We start from the raw sequence: 11,139 nt of genomic DNA, 5'->3' as shown, positions 1-11,139 counted from the left end.
TCAGCCCTGCAAGATCTAGAGGAAAGGCACTGCAAGCAGAGGGAACAACACATGCAAAGGCTCTGAGGCAGATGAGAGCCTGGCTTGCTTGAGAAGCTGGAAGGAGGTGTGGCCCAAGTGGCCCAAGTTACAGGGAAGGTGGGTAAGCCCTAAGGCTACATAGGCAGCAAGGCAGAGCATGCTGGGGACTGTGCAGGCCGTTTAAAGGAGTCTGAGCTCAATTCTACACAGGGTGGGAGCAACACGATCGGATTTGTGTTTTGGAAATTCTGGCTGCTGAGCACAGAAAGCATTGTCAGGGGTACGAGAAGGACCAGGGAGAGCAGTTAGGGGCTGTCTCCAGAAGCCAGACAAGAGCCGATGACGGCTGGGAGCAGGGTGTTGGGGTGGAGAAGTTGAAGTGTAGGCAGACTGCAGTGGAGTTAGGTTCCGGAGGTGAAGGAAGCACGATGAGAGGCCAGGGGAGGCGGAAAGAAGAGCCCCGGAGACTCCCAGGTGAAACCCACCCATTTGTTGGCTACTCCCTCCGGCCCTGGGGGCAGGGCGCTTAAAGCTTCGGGCCGAACACTGTCATTGTGCTACATCATCAGGGCACCACGCTGTCTTGGTTTTCTTCCCACCAACCTCACGGGCCACACATTCTCAATCTCCTCCACCGGCTCCCCCCGCCCCCTGACCTCTCCGTGTTTGGAATGTGCCGGGGTCAGGCTTGGGGCTCCTCTCTTCTCTAGCTATGCTCACTCCGGGGGGAACCCATTCCATCTCCTGCTTTTAAAAACACCTGTATGCCCAATACTCCCAAACTTGTATCTTCACACTAGACCTCTCTCCAGACCTCCAGACTCAGACGAACTGCCTACGCCGTATCTCCACTCGCATATCAGTCAGCCGAGATGTAACATATCCAAAACTAAACTAAATCTGCCCCTTCTGGAATCTTCTCTGCATCAGCAAATGGCCCCTCCATCCTTTCAGTGATTCAGGCCAGGAACCCTGGAAATCCCTCGACCTATCTCTCTCACAGCCCACGTTCAAATCCATCAGCAAATCTTGTCATCCCCACTTGCAAAAACTGCCCCAAATCCAAGTCCCTTCTCACTGCCTCCAATCCGCTGTCATCTCTCACCGAAATTACTGCAGTATCTTCATAACTGGTCTCCCTTGCCCCCGAGGTATCTGTCCTCTACACAGCGGCCAATGTTAAAACTTCATTCAGAGCATGTCACTCTACTGCTAAAACCACCCCTGCATCCCCCGCAATGGTCTGCTGTCTCATTCAGAATCAAAACTAAAGTCTTTTTAATGGCCCCATGTGATCAGCTCTCCACTACCACCCCTCAGCTTCCAGCTTTCTCCCCACCACACACACCCTACTTTGCTCCTTCTTCCTCCCCTAATGCGGAAATATTTGCACTTGCTCTCCCCTCCACCCAGACGGCCCCTCCCCAAAGCCTGTATGCCTTACCTTGGTCAGGTGTCTGCTCAAACATCAAGATTTGAATGAGGCCTTCTCTGGGCACCCTGTTTAAAATTGCTACTCCCTTACCCTACCTTTCACACTCATTTCCTTCTCTGCGTTTTTCCCTGTATGGCTCTCAGTGTCTGCTATACTACATACTGTTTGCTCTGTACCCCCACCCCGCTGGAATATGGGCTCCATAAGGACAGGGCTTTTGTCTCCTTTCCTGCTTGTCCCTCTACCCACAATGGAGCCTGGCCCACAACAGGCACTGAATAAATATCAAATGAATGAATGGCATTAGGGGAAGACCTAAGATCCTCAAGAGACAGCCTGGATCTGGAAATTGACACCTGGTTTCTAGTACTAGCTTTGATTGGCTTCCAGGCCCTATGGTGTCTGTCTACAGATGATGGGGGAACTCCTGAGGTCCTTAGCAGCGGCAACATTCCAGAATGATGCTTGGCCACAGCCTCACCTTCTGCCTTCAGGCTGAGGGAGAAGGTAGGGTTGGACAGAGCCCAGAGGAGAGAGCCTTCACTCACACTTTCTCATCCAGGCTTGGGAGGAGTCTTTGCTGGCCTTGAAACGAAAGACAAGGTTCTGGTTTGGAGTTGGCAGGGTTCTGGGAGGCTCTGGTGAGAGAGGAGTGGGTGAGCGGGTCCAGCCCCACCTGCTGGCTGGGGACAAGTGGAGGCCTGGCCACTAGGCTTGCCTAGTCCCCATGAGGGTCTCGTGGATAGTACTGCTATAAAAACAGGAGAGGAGGGATCGGGATGAGGTAAGAACTGAGGAGAAGGGAGGATAGGGAAGGGTCTTGCGTGTGGGTCACCTGGGCCTGCACACAGGTCCTGAGGGAGTTCTGGGAGGTCAAGCCCCGTGCAGACCTCAGGCAGGCCCCAGGGCCTTCACAGCCAGCACCCATTCTAAGACAGCGGCAGACCTTTTGGCCAAGAAGAGCCCAGTCCTTCTCCCTTTTCTGGGCCCTGCAACAGCTCCCTGCTTGTTTTCCCCGAAATAAATGGACTGAGCATATTGGGCCGGCAATAACCCCTTGAAATCAGTTGTTATCACAGTTAACAACCAGTTTGGCTTCAGTTCAGGCTGTTAACTATCAAACCACTAAGTGCCGGTAATGATTGATTCTTGGCCAGTTGCAGCTTGAGTGGGCTGTAAAACCCCATTAGCGAGGGCTCTGTGGAGGCAGCAAGGCAAAGATAAACAAGGTAGTGGGTGCTCCAGCCCAGCCTAGCCCCACCACTCTGGGCTCCACTCCCATGGGTCCTTGGCCTGGGCTCCTGCTGGAAGTCAACCCCTTCCCAAAGGTCCCGGAAGCCTCAAGGAGCATATCCCCACCTCCTGTCCACCTGTACACTCCACCCCCCCACCCCAGTCATCTCTCAACTCTCTGTAAGGCAGGTGTGGCTCTCTGGACAGCCCACCTCTTCTCCCTCTCAGCAACCATGGCACGCTTCCACTCCACCATCCTGGAGAGCTCGGCATCCCCAGCCTGGGGGCTTCACGAGTGGCTTTGGCCTAGCCAGTGACCAGCCTGGGCCCAGCCTGGCCCCACTCTAGCCAGGATCACTGGCCGGGAGAGCCTGACATCCCACCCCCACCCCAGACTCCCTCCTACCCTATGGCTTCCCCCAGGAATTGCTCTCAAACAAATGAAATGTGGGCAATTACTGGGCTGGGGGCTGGACAGGCGGCCGTGCAGATGAAAGCGTTTCCTGGACGGTCTCTTCATTTGCATGGCATCAGAAGCTGCTCAGAAGGTGTGACTTTTCCCACAGTGAGACCCTAGTTCCTTGCACAATAAAGCCAGGCTGCTCACCCAGAATTAATTAAAGGGGGAGGGGAGGGGATGGAGCAGAGGAGGAGGCACTAAGAGCTGGGGGAGCAGGAAGAGAGATGTCTAGAGCCCCTCCCCACATCCCCAGTGTCTATGCACCAGAAGACACCGACTCTATCCAGAGCCTCTCACCCCCATAGCAAGCCAGACAAGGTGGCATGGACAGAGCCCAGGGTGTCCCCAACCTCTCCACCCCAAGGCTTGCCATTCAGCCCTGGAACGCCTGGTCCACCTGGATGGCCTGACCCTGGAGCTTGCAGCTTCAACTCTGAGAGGCCCACGTGGTTAGGAAGCCTTGGGGTGCCCCCCACCCAACAGAAGTGCCAAAGAACAGAGGCCCAGAGGGAAGAGGATTCTGGATTGGCCCAATGACTGGACCGTGGGCAGCCCAGGGGCACTGTCAAAGAAGGCAGCAGAAACAGCCAGAATGGAAGGCATCAGTTATGAAGACTGGGCGAGCTCTGGCCTCAGGAGACCTGCCATCTCTGGGCTTGGACTCTCCCTCCATGTGGTGTGATGCCCGTCTCACAAGTCCATACCCACACACCCCTCTCCGCCCATCACAGGCCAGCCCCCGTGCCCACACCCTGACCTGCTCTGCCACTGCCGCAGCCCTGCCTGGTCCTCTTCCGTCCAAAGCCGTCTTCCCTCCTGACCAATGACCTGCTGCTTCTCCTCCAGGCCAGAGTCTGAGTCCTACTCTCCCCGCACACGTTTCCCCTCTGGTCCCCGGCCCAGTTCCTCTCCCCCTAGGCCCCATCTCTCCAGGGTCAGCAGCTTCTCCCAGGACCATGGTCTCTGGGCCCTTTGGCAGCACCTGAGTTTCAGCACTGTCTCTTCTCAGCTCTCTAACCAGAATCCTCAAAAGTCAATCCTTGCTCCACGTCGCAACTGTCGACACCAATCTTGGCCGTCTCCCCTCCAACATGCCCTCCACCTTGCACCCTGGCAGCTACTCTTTTCTTTCATTCTCTGGAGCCGGATACTCAGAAAGAGCCAGCCCTGGCACCTCCAACTTGTCTCCCACACAGCCCTAGGCGCACACAGAGAGGCCCTTTTTAACAACTCGCTGAATCCATGAACGCAGCTCCGATCCTAGCAGAGCCATCATTTCGGCCCCAGAGGTGACTGGGGAAGTGACGGGCAGTTACTCCTCTTAAGAGGTAGGAGGTCCGTGTATGAGAGCTCCCAGGACCAGCTAAGCAAGTGCCACTTCTTGCCCCTTTCCCTGCTTCTGTCCTATCTGGAGAGCACCTCTGTAACAATGACACAGGCACGGGACTTAAGTCAGGCTGGAAGGAGGCTAGAGTCAGAACTGGGGCCTGATTGGCCGCATCACTCATCTGCCAGGGCAGCTGGCGGAGGAGCTGGGGGCTGACCCCTGGCAGGACTTCCCCTCCAACACACATTTTTAATACAAAACAAGTTAAATAAATATTTCAGTCATTTAATAACTAATACACATCCACCCCCGCACCCCCACTGACACCCACTCTTAAAAGACCTGCCCTAAGTCCCCACCCTTTCCTCCCTGCCCCCACCTAAGGGGTGAGGTGGAGTCACCGACAGCCTGGCCAGCTTGCCCTGCAAGTGCTGGGGTTCGGGAGCACCTCTGTTGGGCTAGAAAAGCCCCCCCCCCCCCTCTGGGTGACCCCCCCCCCCCCCGGCCAGAATCCCAGTCTCGGCCCCCCTGAGGGCCTTCCTGAAAGTTAAGAACACAGACACCACAGCCAAGTGGAATACAAAAATAGAGCCTCTCTTTTGTTTAAAAAACAAAACAAAACAACAAAAAAACCCAAGAGCAAACAAGTATCAACAGCTAGAACCCGGGCCCCCCAGCTCCTCCCCAGCCTTCAGCGGCGCAGACCTGGGCCCGCTGGAGCTTCCCGTGCTCCCCCGCGCTGAGCAGCTCCGTGGCGGCGGGGAGGGGCCGGCGGCGCCTACCGGGGCTCCGGGGCCCAAGTCCTCTGGCTGCCGCGCAGGCTGCGCGTGAACGGAGGGTAGTTGAGGAACTCGAAGCGCAGGCTCTGCTCCGTGGTGTGGTGGCCGCGCGGCAGCCGCTTCATGAAGTGAACCTCGCGCTGGTGCTGCCGCGTCTTGGAGCCCTTGCGGGGCCGGCCCTTGCGGGTGAAGGCCATGTACCAGCCTTCGTACTTGGCGTTCTGCAGGGCCGTGTAGTTGTTCTCCAGCACTATCTCCGTGAAGACACAATCCTTGCCCTTGCCGTTGCTCTGCGGGGGGGGGGGGGGGGGGGGGGGGGGGGGGGGGGGGGGGGGGGGGGGGGGGGGAGAGCAGACGCGGTGTTACTGGGCTCTGGCCGGAGCCGCCCCCATCCCCCCCAGCAGAGGCAGAGGGCAGGCGGCCCCAGACAGCAGGTGGGCACCCCAGCAGATGGCAGGGTGGCACGAGCTGCAGCCCCACCCCCGCCCGGGCACCCGCTCTCTAATCCCTCACAAGCCGCAGCCCACCCGGCAACTTCCTGTCCTCCTGGGCAGCAGTGACACATGGTTGTCTCCGGAGGGGCTGGGCCCCAACACAGAGGGGCAGAGAGGGGGCCCAGACCCTGCCTGCCCTGGCCTCCTGCCCACCAGTCTGGCCAAGCTGCTCGCACCAGTTTCCCCAGCTGCCCCCCACCCCCGCACCCGGCCTCGGCCCCTAAGGACCCCAGAGGCCCCAGGGCAGCCACCCCATGGGGGAGGGGAAACCTGTGGGGAGAAGACACGGAGCCCCAAGCCCCAGAAGCCCAGGAAGCGGGGAACTCGAGGCTGGAGAAGAGCCGTGACTAATGGGGCCATTTCAGAGATCGGCCGAGGGGCTGGGCCTGCGGCTTACTGAACATTCCAAATGCTGGTACCATGTAATTGGACATAATAGCAAAGCAATTTGGCGATTTGTTAAAAAGATATATGGAATTTACCAACCCCCCCAGCCCCTACCCTACCCTTCCTTCTTCCTCCTTTGCCTTTATAGCTTTTCATCTCGAAAGCAGTTTCCTTCTCTCTCACCTCCCCCTCCCCCACCCAATCATTAGGTAACCCCAAGGTGGCCCTGTGACTCTCTGCCCACCTTGCTGGGATTTGGCTCTGCCAGCCCGGCTACCCCCAGGCCCTAGGGGCCCTCCCTTCCTTCTGGAGCCTCACCTTGGCAATCAGCTTCCCCTTCTTATTCATGCAGATGTAGAGGCCTGTCTCGGCTCCTCGGACTCGAACCCGGCTGCCAAAGGTATCTGTCTCCACAATGAGCTTTGCTGTCAGAAAAGGTGGGCGGATGGTTATTGGAAGCTCCCTACCCCCCCCACTCTACCACATAATTACCCCAGCTGACCCCCAGCCCTGCCACATCCCAGCAGCAACTGGTCCAAGAGCGGGTACCCAAAATGTGGGCTCTGGCCCCAGCCCGGCTGCCCATACACCGTGCAACATTGGGAAAGATCAAGTCTCCTTTCTGGGCCTCAGGCCCCTCACTTGGATTTACACAGGGGGATGGACAAGATCATGGAGTACAAACAGTTCTGCAGGGGGATCCTGGGGCCACCGAACTGAAAAGACCCCCCCTCCCTTTAAAACCAGATAGTATTGACTTACGTCAATGCTTCATGACTAGAGCTCTACTCTAATCAAAGGTCTCTGGGAGTCCTTCAAAGTCAAAATATTGTGTGTCCGTGCCGCACAGATCACTACAAACTTCTGGGGTGCAACAGTGACATCAGCTGGGAGGCCAAACATTAAAGCATCCCTCCTGTTTCTGGCCCTTTGGGTTCTAACTCACAGCCTTCACGGCCCCTTCACCCCCACCCCTGCTCTGCTAAGAAGATGACCACTCTCCCTCCACTCACAGCCCATACATAGGCAGCTGCTTTCCCAGAACCTCAGACTCCAGCTGGGGGGACTCTGGTCTTCTCCACGCTTCCCAGTCACCACTGTCCCCAGCCCCAGTGTCCAGAAATCAATGACTCAAATAGTCTTTTCTCTTTCAACCTCCATCACAGCTGGGCTTCTCACCCCAGTGACCAAACACTTACTGTGGGTGAGGAGGGGAGAAAAGCAGGCATGCTTGCCTCTCAGTCGGGAAAGCTCTGAGACGGGGAGCTGAATTCTGTGCCCTCTTCCCCTGCCCCCTCCCCTTAGACGGCCAAAGGGCCACAGAAGTCCTGGTCCCTGTCTACTCTTTGCGTAACTCCTCCCTTGGAGGCTGTCCCCAAGAAGGGAATGAGGGCTGACTTAGCCGCTAGAGATAGGACAGAAAAGGCTGGGTCTCCTATCCTCTCTACTGCAGAGCCCAGACTTTTCCTCCAGACTTTTCCTCTGGGACTCCCAGAGCTGCCTCCCAGCCTGTCCTAACAAGGCAGCACCTTCTTTGTCCCCGAAACTAAGCTGACTAAAGGTCTCAAAGCCCTCCCTGCCCAGCCTGTGACTACCCCACCCCTTCACAGAAACACAGAGCTGGGACCCAGTGGCCAACTCCCCAGTCTGGCTCCAAGTCAGCCAGGGAAATGCAGCTGTCACCTCTCCTCCCACCCACCTCCTCGTGGGCCCAGCCAGTCTGCTCATCCCTCTCCTGGTCTGCCTTCCAGAGCAAGGAGTGGCTGCTGTTAAGGGCCAGGAAGGACACTGGCTGGCAAAGGGGCAAGATGATTCTGGCCAAATGGGACAGCCAGGGATGGAACAATCCCTTGGCTCCTTCCTGGGACCCATAAAAAGGAAGCAGCTAGGACCCCTCTGCTCTCCTCCCCCAGTCTCATACCACCCTGGCTGTCCACCCTAAGCCTCTGCCCTTGGGCCCTCCAGCTCCCACCCCTGCCTGGCAGGCAGGGTCCGAGGGACCTGGAAAGCTTCCTACACTTGTAAGGACAGAAGTGGGCATGAGACTCCTGAGGTCTGAAGAGGAGTTTGCCATTGGCCAGCTTAGCCTCTTCCCTCCCCAAAACCCAAGGATGAGGGACCATTTGCTCCAGTGGAGCAACCCCAGGAGGACCTAGGCACTCGTTCCCTTTCCTTGGAAGCTGAGAGAAGCAAGCAGCCAGTTTGGAGGGACAGAGGGACAAAGGGACGGCAGGCTGGCCCTGCCAGCCCAGCGGGGGAGCTCGGCCCCCCACCCCCACCATGGAGAGCCCCCACTCTCCTTCCTCGATGGATGTGGGGAGCTGGGGCTGCAAGTTTACAGCGGCTTTCCCGACCAACTGGGCTTTTGGAAAGCTTAACATTTTCAAACCTATTCTTCCACCCCAGTGACAGATTTATCCCGGGAAAATTATGTCTCCTTCTCCAGCTTTGAAGGGAAGTCAGCTACGTCGATGCAGAAAAAATGCAGTGAGACATACTCGATCCCCCAAACTGGCTCGAGAAGAGGAGAAAGTATTCAGGAAATGTTAAAAAAGGTGAAAGTAAGAAGAGTTTTAATCGCTCTGCCAGACGCGGGGGTCTCTCCAGAGATTCATAGAGAACAATCTTGAACCTCTTTTTTAACATTTACAGACTTGCAAGTCCTTTCAAACTCCACATCTGAAAAAAGGCTCGTTCTTTTCTGTTTTATATCATTCTTCATTTTTCTTCTTAGCTCTTAAAATGCCTCACCTTTTTATTACATTTTAATAGAGTCTTCCCCTCTCCTTTCATGCTTGTTTAACTTGGTCATTATTTAAAGGTTTTTAAACTCACAATAATCGCTCTCTAAAAACAACACCAGCCGCCCAGAGGGCTTGCTTTTCTCTTGGTACATCCAGGACTCTGGAAATTGGCCTTGTTTCAAGGCAGGAATATTGAATGTTTTAGAAATCAATCAGTCCTCAGTCTCTCTGACCCGCAGTAGCTCCCTAGACTCACCACCCCACGGACGGACGGCCAGGAGCCCAGCTCTGACCACCACCTGGGTTCCTGGGTCAGGGGAATAGAAGAGGGCCCCTTCCCAAGACTACTCCCCATGTGCCCTTGGCCCTTCCGATCAAAATATTTAAAGCTGCACGACATACGCCCTCCAGGTTGTAAGAGTCGGGGGGATTTTTCTCCCTTCTCTTTCCCAACTCTCTCCTTTTGTGGGCCCTGGCGACATATCCTCTTTCAAGAGCTTCCCTTAAACCTGAGCCCCCCCCCCCCCTCCCGCTGAACCCTCTGCCTCCACCTGCAGCTGGGGAGGGGTGTGTGAATGGGGGAGGTGGAACGGGAGACTCCTGGATTCATTCATCTGCTGGGCAGGGAAGGGGCACCTGTGGGCCGAGTACTCCCCGAGGTGCCTTCGCTAGCCCTCTTTTCTCCAGCTGACCCCTAAGATGCTTTTTTGCCTTAACTCCTTCCCTTCTGAGCTGGGAAGCCTGCAAGCCTCCTGCCGGTGCAGACGGGGCTGGCAGGTCCAGTCAGAGCAGGCCAGCCAGGGAAAGGGGAGGCATGTTCTACAAGCTACCTTTACCCTGCCCAGTGCCATTCGCCTTACCGAAGGGGTCCCCGTCCTCCGCCATGGCGTTGATGCGCTTGTTGGCCAGGACTTGCACGTGCTTCCCGCTGGTGCGGCTGTAGAGCTGGTAGGTCCGGATAAGGCGGCGGCTGAGCTGATCCGTCACCAGGCTCTGCTCCCTCACATGCTGTGTAAAATTAGGTGAGGACTGAACAGTTACCTTTAGGAAATTGAAAAATACACAACACGCCATTATAATGCTACTCTGCCCAGGGGCCCGAGTGGCCCCCATCGCCCTGCATACCCCTCCACTGCCCCAGGCAGCCGGCAGGGGCTGGAGGATTCCCCCCAACATGCCAGCTCAGGCCACAACACCCCACCAAAGAAAATCGGGCAGCCTCAGCCTAACATGGACAGCCCGGAACGATCCGGACCTACCTGTCGGGACACACCCCGGGACTCCCGGCCAGCTCCGCACAGGGAGGCAAGCTCCCTGCCCAGCGCAACCCCCCCCCCCCCGCCCCCCCCCCCCCCCGCCTTCCTAGAAAAGCAGGGCGCTTGTAAGTAGGGAGGCAGCGCTGCCCGACCCCTGACATTTATAAAGACAAATTTACGGAGCAAATGTTGAGAGCGCAGAGAGCCTAGGCACCTGATCTTTCGGCCAGACCCGCCGCAAGTGTCCCCCGAGAGCCGCGGAAGAGTCCCTGCGGCAGTCACCGGCACTTGTGACAACGAACGCTCCCGGGCCCCAGCTCCCCCCTTCCTCGGCAGCCAGGTGTGGCTGGCCCTAGAGCTCCCCACCCACCCCAACCTGGCTAGAATGCACGGGAGAAAAGCGCTGGACTGCGAAACCTTGCGTTCGAGCCTCGCTGCACACTAGCTGTGTGACCTTAGGCAGGGCGCTCCCTCTCTGTTCCCTAGCTCCCTCCTCGGGGAAGTTCGGGGCTGGATTTCGAGGGTTTCTTCCAGCCCGGCCGCGCTGGCCGCAGGCTTGGTCCTCGGGCCCCTGCCCGACCTTGCCAACCGGCTGCCCCCGCCGGCCCGCCCGGGCCCCGCCGCCGCGCAGTGCGCCTTACCTGGGCTTGGAGGCAGAGAACCAGCAAGTGCAACAGCCTGTGGGAGACAAAAGCGGGTGGGAGAGAGAGAGGGCGCGGGGTGAGCGGAGAGGGCGCGGCGGCGCGGGCCCGGCGGGGACGAGGGGGCGGCGGCCGTACTCACAGGCAGCTCAGCGCCGAGCGGGGGCTGCCCATGGCGCGCGGCCCGGGGAGCACCAAGAGCCCCGGCGGGATCACGCCGGCCCGCGGGCGGCCGCGAGGGACGAGCAGAGGGCGGCGGCGGCCGACGAAGGCTGGGGCGCGGGAGGCGGGCGGCGGTCCGGACGCGGCTCCGCGGGTCCCGTGGAATGTCGAGCTCGCCGCGCCACGCCGCGCCGCGCCGA

At 58.0% G+C, this 11,139-nt stretch overlaps 1 protein-coding gene across 4 annotated transcripts; it reads right to left on the bottom strand.

The window, feature by feature from the left end:
- Nucleotides 1–5,254: 5,254 nt before the first annotated feature.
- On the bottom strand, nt 5,255–10,951 carry FGF8 (fibroblast growth factor 8). 4 transcript variants are annotated; one of them, XM_039249300.1, is made up of 6 exons: nt 10,920–10,951; nt 10,778–10,814; nt 10,140–10,238; nt 9,741–9,921; nt 6,455–6,561; nt 5,255–5,545 (listed from the first exon to the last, which is right to left on the bottom strand). In XM_039249300.1, exons 1-6 carry the CDS (start codon nt 10,949–10,951, stop codon nt 5,255–5,257), a joined length of 747 nt encoding a protein of 248 aa, XP_039105231.1. The 4 variants fall into 4 exon arrangements, with proteins under 4 accessions (XP_039105231.1, XP_039105232.1, XP_039105233.1 ...); XM_039249301.1 differs by having other exon boundaries at nt 9,741–9,888; XM_039249302.1 differs by lacking the exon at nt 10,140–10,238.
- Nucleotides 10,952–11,139: the final 188 nt, after the last annotated feature.

This window comes from Hyaena hyaena, unplaced genomic scaffold (genome assembly GCF_003009895.1).
Source record: "Hyaena hyaena isolate Hyena2069 unplaced genomic scaffold, ASM300989v1 scaffold_331, whole genome shotgun sequence".
NCBI classification, from domain to species: Eukaryota; Metazoa; Chordata; class Mammalia; order Carnivora; family Hyaenidae; genus Hyaena; species Hyaena hyaena.
The sequence above is the reverse complement of the archived record's forward strand: the minus strand, read 5'-3'. Positions and strand labels throughout refer to the sequence as shown.

What these genes read in the sequence shown, in the direction of transcription:
- FGF8 (XM_039249300.1), bottom strand. Translation starts at nt 10,951, where the DNA reads ATGGGCAGCCCCCGCTCGGCGCTGAGCTGCCT. An exon ending in TTCTCTGCCTCCAAGCCCAG is followed by an intron (nt 10,239 to 10,777) that starts GTAAGGCGCACT and finishes TTTTCTAGGAAG; the next exon opens with GCGGGGGGGGGGGGGGGCGG. An exon ending in CCCGGGGTGTGTCCCGACAG is followed by an intron (nt 9,922 to 10,139) that starts GTAGGTCCGGAT and finishes AATTTCCTAAAG; the next exon opens with GTAACTGTTCAGTCCTCACC.